We start from the raw sequence: 14,687 nt of genomic DNA, 5'->3' as shown, positions 1-14,687 counted from the left end.
ACATTATAATTTCTAGAGATTAAATATTTATTTATTTATTTATTTATAGGATTCATATACAATTCACAAACAAGTATACGTGTCACACAGATCGCGCTCACGTGCAGCAGAAATAGTATTTCAAAATCCCAATCATGCCGATTACAATAAATAAGAAGTCATCAGACTACATACAGTGTTATTTTCATTAACTGCATAAGCAATCCGTCAGGGTAAAATATGTTTTGTAAAATGTACAGTTTAGTAAAAATGCACACGGACGCATAGCGACCCAAGGACTGACTAAATATCTCACATTGCATTTATATGCTTTCATTTCATTATCTTTGCCTATAGCTATATATTATTACTGCGTCATTGCTTATTAAAACTGCGCAGAACAGATTTGCTTTTGAGATGGTTTAACATGACCAGTGACAGTATTTGGCCACTTGATGAAGGGTGATAAATCTCACAGTCTGGTTCTCTGCTCTGCTGACCAGATAATTGAGTCACTTTTTATGCACTGTTTAACTGTCCACGACCCTCTGTTGTTTACGTGTGAATTAATCTAGTGTTTTGTGTCGGGCGCCAGTGTTAGGCTACTGCAGACACTGACAAACAAGACAGATGCATTCACTTATCAACATGCGACCTGTCTGGGGCATTTCGAAATTGAGCAAGACTGATAATTGAGTAAAAACAACAACTTGTTGTTTTTTTTTTTTTTTATATATATATCTAATCATTTCCCCTCCTCCAAAGATACATTTAAATTTTTAATAAACTGAGTTTAGTCGAGGTTATTTGTTAGTGATATAAAAAAAAATCGTGTTGTTTTGGTCTTTTGTAAAAAAGTGTCTTAAAATAAAAATGAAAGCATAATTTAACATTTTGGACACGATTATTCGTGGCAGAGCATTTTACTATTTCATACATAGCATCAAACACTGATGAACTGCAATATCTCCAGATTAATAATGTGCATCTCTTCACTAATGTTAATTATTCTGACGCGCTTGTCTTTTCCCCGTTGCGTTTCTCAGGTAAAACGCTCATCTGGAGCAATACATAACCTTCTGTGCGCGAAAAGAGGCCAACAGTGACGCTGTGCGCACGAGACTTGGAAGTTCACCTTCTCTGGGTCCCACAGACCGACAGATGCGTGTCCTAATGATGTTGACATATTCACACAACAGCGAGCGAGGCAGCGCTGTTTCGCGGCAGCAATAGTTCTCAAACACCTTTTTATAAGTCTGAAGTCTTTCCCCTCCACCCGACCTGTTAAAACCACGCCTACAGAGCAACACAATTGGTCCGAAAGCGTCAAAGAGCCAATCAACAGAGAGCTGCTGCTCGAAACATGCAACACATCCACACAGCTGAAGCCTATGGAGTTCAGAAGCACTGGGAATATCTCTGTGCTGGACCCCGTTCTCCGCATATCGCGCTCTGCTGAAATGTGTGTGCGCGTGAGAGGACGTGTGTGTGCGAGCGTGTGAAGGTGTATACCTCCAACAAGTAAAGACAGAGGAATTATTCCGAGGCAACGAAATATTTCAACACATCTATTTGGCAGGACTCGGGACGATCTCATTATTACAGGAATGTCTGTTTTAAAGAAAGCCCAAGAAACCGACACATGCCGCAAGCAGACATACAGTGACTCGGTCGTCTTTAATTTCATCCTTTAATTTTTTTTCTTCTCAATTTCATAGTGCGCTGACAAAAGACAAGCGGCAGCCGCGAAGATTAATGGATAGCTGTTTCTTACTTTCTCTTTTACACACTTTGTTGGAATCCAGCTAGTGAAACAATTAAGAGACTCACGCACAGAGGCGTCGCAGGGACGCTGGACTTGGTGAAGCACTTCTCCAGCGCAGATTTTTAGCTGATTGTACATCCAGACGCTCGTTTTAAGGAACACCGCATCTGCTATCTGGACTTGAATGAGCTTCCCGATGAGAGATCCAGTTATTCAAGGATCCAGTATGGCATATCACCCGTTTTTACCTCACCGGGGTCCGGAATTTGCCATGAGTGCAATGCTGGGTCACCAGCCGCCCTTTTTCCCGGCCCTGGCACTGCCACCCAACGGCTCCCTGTCCCTGCCCGGGGCGCTGGGCAAACCGATAATGGAGCAGCTGATGGGCGCAGCAGAGACCGGCCTTCACTTCTCCTCACTGGGACACCAAGCCGCCACCGCGCATCTCCGGCCTCTGAAGACACTCGAGCCCGAGGAAGAGGTTGAAGACGACCCGAAAGTGCACCTAGAAGCCAAAGAACTCTGGGAGCTTTTTCACAAGCGCGGCACAGAAATGGTTATCACTAAATCGGGAAGGTAAACTGGAATTATTCAGTAAACGACCTCCAATTAAGTCAAACAGAAACCGAGATTATAGTAGTTATCAAACATGAATACTGATTGTTTTATTGATCTGAGTGACTCACGGGTTTCTTTTGAGGAGCAATTATGGGACACATGATAGCTGAATATCGCTTTTTATTGTTTATTTAATTTATGGTTGGGAGATGTGGATGCAAATGTTTCTGAATAAAAAATATAACCCAACTTGAACTAGGCCTATACACGTCTGAATCTAATATTCATCGAATGCTAACATCTGAAATAGCAAGTATTCATTTTGCTCCATAAAAGCATTTTGAACAGTGAAATTCACAGCTTGCATTATTATAAAAAATAATAGCCTATGCAATGCTGTCGAATTAGCACGGTTTGATTGTAACTTAGTTTTGCCGTTTCGTATTATTCTTCACGTTAAGGTTAATGGCTGGGCCTAACCATTACACACACAACAAAATCATCTCAGATGTCTGAAATTAATGTTTCTCTGGAAAGCAAAATTGTGCAGAATTTTGCCCCACAACCTTATTCTTGTTGTAGCTACTGAGATAAGAAATATAACTCTGCTAATCTGTCTTTTCTGCATAGGCGAATGTTCCCTCCGTTTAAAGTCAGATGCACGGGCTTGGACAAAAAGGCCAAATATATTCTGTTGATGGATATTGTTGCGGCTGACGACTGCAGGTATAAATTTCACAACTCTCGCTGGATGGTGGCGGGAAAGGCTGACCCCGAAATGCCAAAACGGATGTACATTCACCCCGACAGTCCGGCCACTGGAGAGCAATGGATGTCTAAAGTCGTCAATTTTCACAAACTTAAACTGACGAATAACATCTCCGACAAGCATGGATTTGTAAGTACCAATTAGCTACGTCTCTCAACTTTTTCAATTATTATTATTAGCTTATTATTATTGTGGTTATTGTTCAAATACATGTGTTCAGTGCTTGCATTTATTTTTATGTATTTATTGTTAAAGACAAATTTCATTTCAATTCATGCTTATAAATACAATCCGAGCAGAAAAGAAAGGTGAAATAGAAGGGGAAAAAATCGCAGGCTTCGACTTGTTAGTCGACAAAAAGTATGCAGAAAGTGTGCCCCATAAATACGATTTATTTACCCTCTATGAAAATGTTTGGAAGTCAAGAATATTTTATGAAATTGCGGCCTTATTTATATTTCAGACGATACTTAACTCCATGCACAAATACCAGCCGAGATTTCACATTGTGAGAGCCAACGACATACTGAAACTCCCATACAGCACGTTCAGAACCTACGTGTTCCCTGAGACTGATTTCATTGCTGTCACTGCCTACCAGAATGACAAGGTTGGTAATTACGAATTTTCTGTGTTGAATCTGAATGAACTGTTTACCTAAATACTTTGCACTAAATATTTAACTACATAGAGCATGTCCTTACGGGAGAAGTAATGATTGGTGCTTTCAGTACTTTTGTCATATGCGTTCTTGTAGTTATTATGCAGTGCATTTATTCTCTATTATTATTAAATTTATCATTGAGGCCTACATCAAAATGCAAAGCCTTCACACATGGACAATAGTATTATTGAACAGAAAACACACACTCTTTCATTGGTTCACTTTCTCCTCTTTCACATTCATGTTATCTTCCATTTAATTCAGTTATTCAAAATTTAAGCAGTTATTCAAAAGTTTGTTAATGGAAACATGCCTCTGTGTGTGTGTGTGTGTGTGTGTGTGTGTGTGTGTGTGTGTGTGTGTGTGTGTGTGTGTGTGTGTGTGTGTGTGTGTGTGTGTGTGTGTGTGTGTGTGTGTTCCTGGTAAACCCTACATTGTGGGGACAAAATGATGGCAATATCCTAAATCCTTGTTCTTGTGGGGACATTTTTGGTCCCCATGAGGAAAACAGCTTATAAATCATATAAAGTGAAACAAAAAAAAACAAACAAACAAAAAAAAGGATTAAGTGGTGTTTCTTAAAAATTTAAAAATGCTGAAAGTTTTTTTTAAGATGGGTGTAGTGTACGGGGATATAATATACAATTTGTACAGTATAAAAATTACAATGTCTATTGGAAGTCCTCAAAACATGAAAACCCAATGTGTGTGTGTGTGTGTGTGTGTGTGTGTGTGTGTGTGTGTGTGTGTGTGTGTGTGTGTGTGTGTGTGTGTGTGTGTGTGTGTGTGTGTGTGTGAATGAGCAGGAAGGACTGGCCATAGTGGGAGGTACTGAAGAAGAGAAAAAGAGAATCTGTGTGTGTTTATTTTTTAGAAAATGGCTGAAATATTAACACTCCAGGAACAAACTGTTACAACACTAAATGCTTATGGGGTGACAAGGAGAGGAGATTGAATTCATGTTGTGAGGTTGTAGATATAAAAATGTTTCCAATATTTATGAGATGGAAATGCCTTTCTTGTTTCCTGAAAATGCCAGTGTTGCCTCTGAAAATAACTTAAATTATTTTTAGACAAGTCTCTACAGGCATAATATTGGTATTTTAATACAAAAAGCATATAGGCCAGCCAATTAAACTATAAAATGTGAAAGGTGATCGTAAATGAGTCAGAGTCCTAAAATGCCCCTTGAATATGCTATAAGTACGTGCAAAAAAAAAAAAAGAGTATTCAATAGGTTGATGAAACTGAAAAAAAAAAAACATACAAGATAACTTTTTCATGTTCCGATTACCTGTCATTATATTTCAGATAACACAACTGAAAATTGATCACAATCCTTTTGCAAAAGGATTTCGTGACACTGGAAACGGGAGACGCGAAAAAAGGTACAACTGCACTAGTTGCTTATTTATAGAATTCCATAACAACTAGTTATTCTAATTCTGAACAATTATTTATTATAGAGGCATGCATTTTGCATGAATGCATTTAATTCGTTTAAAAGAGAGAGTCATTAAAAATCACAAACATGTTTATTGAAATTATTCGTTTGTTTGCACTGACATTTTTTCTCAATGTTCTGTCTTCGAAAACTACTTAATACAGAAAACAGCTGGCTCTGCAATCGATGCGTTCATATGAGGAGCAGCAGAAAAAAGAAAATGGGACGTCAGACGATTCCTCGGGCGAACAAGCGTCCTTCAAATGTTTTCGCCAGGCTTCGTCTCCTGCGGTTTCAACTGTTGGACAGAACTTGAAAGGTATGATAAGCAGTATGTCCATTTTATTTCTGATCAAATCAACATTTTTTAAAAGAATATTCAAAGAAATCTGACTGCAATGACAACTGAATCGTCCAATTAGTTCTCAGGCTAACGATTAAAGACTGCTCTTGCTTTTGAAAGAAAAAAAGAAAAGATTTAGAATATCCAGACTAATCACTTGTTGCATGTGATTAAAATGTGCAGAATTTCCCAAGTATTTTACAATGTAAGACACCAAATTAGTGCATTTTGTGTTGCCACTGACTGATGAATTGTCACTATTTTTCTTCCCGCAGATTTTTGTGACAGTGATGAAGATAGTGATGACGAAGAAAAAGATGGGAACGTGAAAGAGGGCCCAGACTCGAGCAAAATTTCCACCACGACTGAGGATTCAAAGGATCACGATGCGAGTTTAGGCAAAAGTCTTTTTGGTGAAAGTGACTCTGCCGGTCGGAGAACTGAGAAAACACGTGCGGACTCACGGCAGAGTCCCATCACGCTCATCTCTAGCACCACTCGGTCCGGTGAGGAGCTCAAGAGTCCAGGCCGGGAGCAGGCCAAAACAGACGACTGCCGGACAGTGAGCAAAGAGAATTACATGCCATTGACTGTCCAAACAGACGGGGCTGCGCACTTAAATCAAAACCACTTGCACAATTTCGGATTTCCGCCGGGTTTGGCCGGGCAGCAGTTTTTCAATCACTTGGGTGGTGCCCACCCTTTCCTCTTACACCCTAGTCAGTTCAATATGGGAGGCGCTTTCTCCAACATGGCCGCAGGGATGGGCCCCATACTGGCAGCAGTTTCCTCCGGAGGGGTCAGTTCGATGGACACGAGCAGCATGCCATCGCCCTCACAGAGCCTCACGGGAGCACCGCTGCCCTTCCATCTGCAGCAGCACGTGCTGGCGTCGCAGGTAAGACCATTAATGTTGATTAGCAAGTGGCATGGATGCTTCAGTCCTATAGCCCTAACCCGTTGCAGGATGTGTATGAAGCATTTTAGCGATTTTGTGGTTGCATTTAGGTCTTCTGGGGGAAAAAAACAAGGCGTGGCATATCTTGCAGTGTTTAATGGTCTTTGTTGCACAGTCCATAAATTGTCAGCAAATATAGAACAACTGACAACTGTTGCTCGAGATTAGCAGCAAAGCTGTTCTTGACGGATGTGTGCAGACAGTAACACGTAGCAATTATCAGGTATAGATCTTTAAGGTAACAATTGCAATTGCATGTTACCACTTTTTCTAAAAAAAAAAAGAAAAAAAGAATATATATAATATATATATATATATATATATATATATATATATGCATATGTGTGTGTCAAGAAATGACTGAATATAAACATAGGTCCAAGAAAACCAAAAAGCTTGATAAAATAAACAGGGTTTATTCTGATTTTCTTCTAATCACAGAGTTGTTGAACTGTACATTTTTAATTACACATTTTTTACCTCTGGTGTTGATCAAAACGGCATTTTTTAACATCCAATTTTCGTCGCCATTGACGTTCATGTGTTGATTCTAAGTCAGTTTGCATCAAACATATTGCACTGTGTATGATGAGCACAAACCGTTTCAGATGTTATATTTTATTAATCTCTCTCTATCTCTCTCTGTAGGGTCTTGCTATGTCTCCTTTTGGAGGTCTCTTCCCGTATCCTTACACATATATGGCCGCCGCGGCTGCTGCTTCATCTGCCGCCTCTTCATCGGTCCATCGTCATCCTTTTCTAAACGCGGTGCGGCCCCGGTTGAGGTACAGCCCTTACTCTTTAGCGAGCGTCCCCGATAGCACTTTGCTTACGACAGCTCTCCCACCCATGGCGAGCAGTGCCATGGATCTGAAGGCAGACGGGATGAACACGAGTCCCGCTTCAGCTCCTCTGGACTCTGAGGTCACCAGCCGTTCGTCCGGTTCAGTATCACTGTCACCAAAAACCTGCACCGACAAAGATTCAAGCACCGAGTTACAGAGCATCCAGCGCCTGGTCAGTGGACTCGAATCCAAACAGGACAGAGCACGCAGTGTGTCTCCATAGACCGGGCATGATGAAGACATGTTGCGTACGACGATTAACCCGTTTACAATACGGACCTGCATCGGAGAAATAAGTTTAGACTCAAAATGCACTTTGGTAAAACAAAAATAAACACGTAATATGTATGTTGTTCTTTTGTTAAATTAAAACAGTAACTTTGATTTTTTTTTTTTTTTTTTTCCTCCAACAATTTGAATACCATAGAAGTATTGAACAGCGAACAGTTTGGCAAAAGGATATCAGAGACTGAATAAATGAATAAAGCTGCTGCTCCTCTTTATGTTGAACGTCAGGTTGATAGTGATTTAGTTTAATATGCACTCTGATAGGTTCTTGCTATATTTGAATCCGATATTACTTTATCGGATGTGTTTGAAAACATTCATGATTTAAATTTACCGGAGGCATATAGCGTGTCAAAGACCAGACCTAATCAAGACTGCTGTTTTTTAAGTTAACTCTTTTATTCTGCATAGTTTGAAGCGCAAATTCACGAAATCTACATAATGTTTTTAAAGAATATTTTGCAGTGTGACGGAGATTTCACAGTAAACCCTTATATATGTGTAATTTTTTTTTATTTATTTCTTTTTCGTAAATTGAGGGAGGCAGTCTAGTTAAACATTTATGTTGTTTTAATGTCCAAAGTTGTCAATCAGTCCACAGACCACTGATTAATTGTATAGATTAACAGACGCGGTACTAAAATTGCTAATAAAAATCCAGCTAAAAGGGATCATATGGATCAAAAATGGTTATAATAAATACAAATGTAAATAACGATATATATATAACATATTTATGTAATTATTTCATATGAATATTGCTTGTATATAACTGAGGTTCTTCGTTTGTTCGTTTGTTTGAGGGAGCTTAACTTAATTTATTGTTGATATATGTGTGTAAAATAGTTTGTGAGCATTTTCCTTGTTGATTACGTTCTCATTTGCGATTTCACTCGTAACAACACATCGCTAGTTTCTCTAGCGGAAAAAAATAAATGTGCCATCATCGTTTTGATTAACTGTTGTGTGTTTAAGTGCTTTGGTTCATACAAATTAAAGGCGATAACACAATGCATCAATGGCTTGAAAGTGATGACACTTTTCTTTCTCAGCAACTAAAAATGCTTTAGTCAAAGTGTGTGTTTAAAATGACTTTTTGTGACCTATGAGCCTAAACTGCCCCCCCAAAAAAGTGCAGAAAACGCGTAAGGAAATAAAGGTTTTCCATTGTGTTCCCATTGTGTTCGGACTCCAACTTGCTTAATTTGTATCAGGATCTGCTGACAAAACTTTCGACACTCTAGCATTTTGAAATACACGGTTGCAATTGCGTGTTTTTAACCAAATAATCGTTCTAATCAAAATGAAGTGATTCTACTTGTAATAGCTATTCATTCACGTGTTGACAGATGTAGGGAAGATACTTCCTTCATGAAGGATGATACCGAGAAAGTGAAAATATCTAAATATGTCAGAGAATGAACTCTTCCCAAGCTGTGAGGAAGCTTTATAAGACCTTTCGTGCATGTTTATTAGATCGATGTGAACCTGAAAGAATGTAAAATAACTTGACTGCTCACTCTCTGGAGCCTCGAGTCAGAGTTTATCGCGTATATCTTTATTTGTATAAAGTATGGTTAATAAGTAACGGCATTGGCGCTGAAGAACAGTGATAAACACCACGTAAACTATCGCAATTGCTCCTTCTATTGCTCACCTGGCGCCTTCGTTATCAGAGTCGTGTTTATTACACGGCGGCGACGGAGCGTCTGAGTTCTGCTGTGATAAAGTCAAGGAAGTCGCCACCCAGCGGTCACAGGGCAAAGTACATGTCAAAGAGCATAGTGTCACATGCATACAAACGTTCTCGCAAATGTTAACTTCAAAAAGCAGACTATTTAACGTGTCATTAATTAAAAGTCTAAATGAAGGAGTCCGTTTACAGCAAGCAATGCTGATAACTTTCTGAGCAACATGAATGACTAATATATCAATTAAGAATCATAGTGGATTCTGACCTAAATATGTATCGCTGTACGGTTAACCTTCTCTTTAGGTAAAGAGGTCAGACTGAGTTTTAGTGTTTGCCTGTTTGACTAATATATATTCTATTAAAACAATACAACAATACTCTAAATCTATCGAGGTGAAGACAACTTCCCCGTGTTCTATGTCAAAACACTAAAATAAAATAAAAAATAAAATATATGAATGTAGATTCCAGATATGGCCAATCTTTCATAAATGTTTGGTGCAATTGAAATGGAATCTGCAGAAGTCTTAAAAAGGATAATGCACACACACACACACACACACACACACAAAGATCTGTCATCATTTTCTAATCTCCATGTCGTTCCAAACCAGAATGCATTTCGTTCTTTTTGCAACACAAAAGAAAATGTCTCTGTTTTTTCTGTCCATATATATAATGAAACTCAGACGGGTCGAATGTTGTTTTGAGACCAGAGTTCTTCAAAGTAACCTCTTGTGTTCCGAAGAAGAAATAAAGTCACGTTTGGAGCGACTCGAGCGCGAGTAAATCACAGAATTCACACTTATGTCAAAAGATAATGAGATACATAATATAGGCTGCAAATAATTCAATCATCATTTTGAACGACGTAATAAAATAAAATAAAAAAATTTAAAATAAAAATCGACTGACAATACTATAAGACCACGGACCATCTATAATTCGAATTCAATACTTCCAGCAGGATATGCGCTGATGGGAATATTAGATCATTCTCAAATGTGTCTTATTTAATTCCTTCCCAATTATAATAGTTTCCACCAAATTATTTTACAAAGGATGAAAACTGCCTGCCTAATGCGTGATTGAACCTGTGACTCTCTACATTTGATATGATTTGATTGCAAAATCATTCGTGCTTGTCGGCAAATGTTCAATGTCGCAATCCAGTGCCAGTATAATTTGTTGTAATGGTGGTAAGATCTATATAGTTTAAAAATAAGTAAGAACATTTAGGTATGAGGATCCATCTTTGTGTTCGAGCTGCAGCAGCCGATCAACGGGATCAAAGCGCCACCTGCTGGTGATCTGAAGCTCTGAGAATCACCGCTTTCACTTTCATTCTGAGAGAACGATGGATTAAATCCAAAAAAATATTTATTTTCAAATGTTTGTGTGACAGAACTCTACAGGCATCTACTAATATTTTGAAAATACTGCAGGTTCTGTAGCGTTTCTCTTGTTTTCTTACTTTACTAACCTTCTTTAATTTCATACTGTGTTCAAAATGATATTTTATTTGTAAACTAAATACCTTTCTTTTAAATTCACATCTTTATTGTCCTTAATAGTTAAAGTACTAAACAACTATTAGCTCATTAAACAAGTTTATTAATATAGACCTATACACTCTAAAAAATGCTGGGTTACAAACAACCCAAGTTGGGTTGAAAATGGACAAACCCAGTACTGGGTTGTTTTAACCAGCAGTAGGGTTAAATGTTTGACCAACATGCTGGGCAGTTTTATTTAACCCAACTATTGTTTAAAAATTACTATATGTCAGGCTTAAAATGAACCCAAAATAGGTTGGAAATTAAAAATCACAATTACTAGATGCAAAAATAATAATCAAAAGGTGAACATTTAATAATAAGCAATTTAATAAATGATTATGGTTTAATTATTATTCATTAAACTTATTAATAAATGCTCCTTTATTAAACATATTAATAAATGTTAATTTCCAACATCCTTTGGGTTCATTTTAAGTGAGCAATACAGTATTTTTTTTAAAGAATAGTTTAAAAAATAGCAGAATAATGCATAAACAAGCAGAGAACAATAGCAGAATAATGCATCACCTTGCAGTATTGTGTGCACTTTTTGATATAGCTGTTAAATTGATTAAAAGTCGTCATCTTTTGCTGCCAATTGACTTCTATTGTATGGCCAGAATGTAACAGACATTTCTCCAAATATCTTCTTTTATGTTCCACAGAAGAAAGAAAGTTGTACATGTTTGGAACGACAATGAATCAATGATCATTTTGGGGTGAATTACACCGTCAATGTCAAGCTTTCTACCACACCCAGATATGGGTGCCGCATATCTGCCACACAAACACACACTTTGCACTCAATAGCCAACAGTTTGCCATATAGATGACTCACAAAGATACTCGCTCCAGTGACTCATCTCCATGTTGCTCATCACAAGGAAAATGCGTGTGCTATTTACACCTCCACCCGTGCTTACGGCCAAACGCGCTTCTGCAGCAGCAGTATATGTCTGCTCCTTCATGTGCCATTCAGACAAACACACAGATCTGCCACAAGACACAGTGAAAGAAGACTGAAGTTTAATCTCAGAGCTATATTGCAACATGTTAAGCAAGTTTTTTTTTTTGTAATGAAATGAAATTCTCACACCAGAGTTTGCTGAAATCTCCACTATAGTGCAAACAGTTGTTGAACATGCAGAAATTGTACTTTTTTCAAAATATTAGAGACATAATTTGGTTGAATTTTATGGATGTCTGTACATTTTTAGTAAGAACACATTTTGTTCAGATCATTGAGAAAAACTCTTAAATTTCAGTCTTTGCACATGACGGATGTATGAAATGCTCCCTTTCAGAAAGTATTTAGTAATCATGCCTTTGTAATTCCCACTCATTGAATCCAAACATCTCTAAATATCTCCAATATATCCTATAGTGCATCAGTTCATCTACCGCAGCACACAATGACCTGGTTTCACAGACAGGGCTTAGACTAAGCCAGGATTAGACCTTAGTTCAGTTAGGATATTTAAGTAACTTTTATAAACGTACCCTAGAAAAAAACATTACTGGTGTGCATCTTGAGACAAAACAATGGCACTGACATATTTTAAGATCTGTCAGTACAAGTTGCTTTCAGTTAGAACAGCTCAAACATGCATTTTAGTCTATAACAAGCTTAAGCCTTGTCTGTGAAACCGGAGGAATATGTTTCACACAAAGCTTTAGCACAAGTTACAGACACTATCTAATCATGCTGACTTTATGTTTTCATTTATTATTAAGACAAGACACTCCAGGTGAACAGGAGGAAAACTGATAGATACCATCATACTTCTCCAGTTGATTGATTACGTTAACAATTGCAAACATGTTTTGAATTACAGGTTTTCTGATATGTAAATATGCAAATGAGGCACTAATTAAATATGCACTAATTTGCATTTCCAGCACAGAAATTTGTTCATAATTCTTGTTTTGATTTTGTCGACATATTAAAGATTTTTATGGAGGGGATTCTGGATTTCTCTTTTTATCACTAAATGTTCAGGAGTAAAACATATGAACAAAACTTCATAATATAGATATGAATAAAACTGTTGTAAGTGTATTTGGTGTAAGATTTCTGACTCAAACTCACCGCCTATAAAGAGATGGATTGAGATTGAAATGTACAGATGCAAAAAGATATAGTGCAATAAAATAAACACTTAACGGTGTATTTTGGAAGTCTTTTTTTTTCATGTCAAGGCTTTAATCTGTATTTTAATAAAAATACAGATAAAAAAAATGATGACTGAATGATGAACTATATAATACATTATGGCAACATTTGCTTCATTGTAAAATAACATATGGCTCTGGATCCAAGTACTGTAGTGCTATAACTATTCATGTTAAATGTAAGTAAATCTGTTTGTATGTGTTTGTATGTATTTTATGAGGTGGCTAGTTCATAAAATTTGTACGATTTGTCAAACCCTCAGTGACGGGTAGGTTTAGGGGTGGGGTTAGGGGTAGGTCATTCGTACGAATTCATACGAATTTGGCAATTCGTAAAATGCGTACAAATTGCTTCTCAGGGCCTGAACAGGGTGCAGGATTGCACACAATTTCAAAGTTTCGCAGTCACAATGTAATCCCACATTATAACTTAAAGGATTAGTTCACTTTCAAATTAAAATTTCCTGATAATTTACTCACCCCCATTTCATTCTAGATGTTCATGTCTTTTTTTCTTCAGTCAAAAAGAAATTAATATAGTGGACTTCAACAGAGACAAAAAATAAGGGTCTTATCTACAGAAACCATTGTTCATTTTCTAAAAAGAAAAAAAAAAAAATTATATAAGTTTTAACCATAAATGCTCATCTTGAACTAGCTCTCTTCTTCTTCTTAACTATTAGAATTGCGGCAGTGTAGACACTGTTAAGTGTATTACTGCCCTCCACAGGTCAAAGTTTGAATTAATTGTTTTATACTTGCACTAGAATATTGTATATGACAATTATGTTCAAATTGGAGGGCAGTAATACACTTAAGTGTCTACACTGCTGGAATTGAAATAGAGAAGAAGAAGACAGCTAGTTCAAGATGAGCACTTATGGTTAAAACATATAAAATAAAATAACAAAAATTAGAAAATGAGCGATGGTTTCTCTAGATAAGACCCTTATTTCTTGACTGGGATCGCTGTATACTGTAATTGTGACCTTCAACCGTTTGGGCTCCATTGAATTCCACTATATGGAGAAAAATCCTGGAATGTTTTCATCAAAAACCTTAATTTCTTGCCTACTGAAGAAAGAAAAACATGAACATCTTGGATGACATGGGGGTCAGGAAATTTTAATTTGAAAGTGAACTAATCCTTTAACTATTCACGCATAAGATTAGGGCTTAATTAGTCATGTTGAAATAGAGTTGAAAATATATTGAAATAGTGTAGGCCTAATACTGAGTCTTTTATCTGGTTGAAAGTACATATGAATAAAAAAAAAATTAAAAAATCAACTAAACAATTGCTTTTGCAACAATTACATTTTCAGAAAGCAAATACTTTGTGGCTAAAATGCATAATACAAAATAGACAGAGTAAAGATCCATATCCAAAATACAAACAATATACAGTATATTAACAAAGTGTAATTTTTGCTGAATTGCATCAGTTTGACCTGCAAAAGTCAAAATTATTTATTTATGATATAATGGAAATGTTACAAAAATTTATCATCCCCATATTTTAATTCATAGTTAACAACAAAGTGAGATTTCAATGATATTTTGAACACTGAACTAGGTCATTTCCAGAATCTGCTGGTCACCTTAATCTACCAAGGACGGTGGCTGAATGAACCTGATTCCTACAGTCAA

The 14,687-nt window shown here is 37.1% G+C and overlaps 1 protein-coding gene across 1 annotated transcript; it reads left to right on the top strand.

Annotated features, from left to right (window-relative positions):
* The first annotated feature begins 785 nt into the window (after nt 1-785).
* tbx3a (T-box transcription factor 3a) lies at nt 786-9,241 on the top strand. Its single transcript, XM_067406109.1, has 7 exons — nt 786-2,320; nt 2,933-3,200; nt 3,535-3,681; nt 5,047-5,123; nt 5,344-5,498; nt 5,798-6,420; nt 7,129-9,241. Exons 1-7 carry the CDS (start codon nt 1,929-1,931, stop codon nt 7,546-7,548), a joined length of 2,082 nt encoding a protein of 693 aa, XP_067262210.1. The 5' UTR covers nt 786-1,928; the 3' UTR covers nt 7,549-9,241.
* The last annotated feature ends 5,446 nt before the right edge of the window (nt 9,242-14,687 follow it).

The sequence above is a fragment of the Chanodichthys erythropterus genome, chromosome 13 (genome assembly GCF_024489055.1).
Source record: "Chanodichthys erythropterus isolate Z2021 chromosome 13, ASM2448905v1, whole genome shotgun sequence".
In the NCBI taxonomy this organism is placed as follows: Eukaryota; Metazoa; Chordata; class Actinopteri; order Cypriniformes; family Xenocyprididae; genus Chanodichthys; species Chanodichthys erythropterus.
The sequence above is the reverse complement of the archived record's forward strand: the minus strand, read 5'-3'. Positions and strand labels throughout refer to the sequence as shown.

Excerpts from the sequence above, each read along its gene's own strand:
- tbx3a (XM_067406109.1), top strand. The coding sequence starts at position 1,929 with ATGAGCTTCCCGATGAGAGATCCAGTTATTCAAGGATCCAGTATGGCA. Across the intron at positions 3,682-5,046 it reads CTGCCTACCAGAATGACAAG|ATAACACAACTGAAAATTGA; the intron begins GTTGGTAATTAC and ends ATTATATTTCAG. Across the intron at positions 5,499-5,797 it reads TGTTGGACAGAACTTGAAAG|ATTTTTGTGACAGTGATGAA; the intron begins GTATGATAAGCA and ends TTCTTCCCGCAG.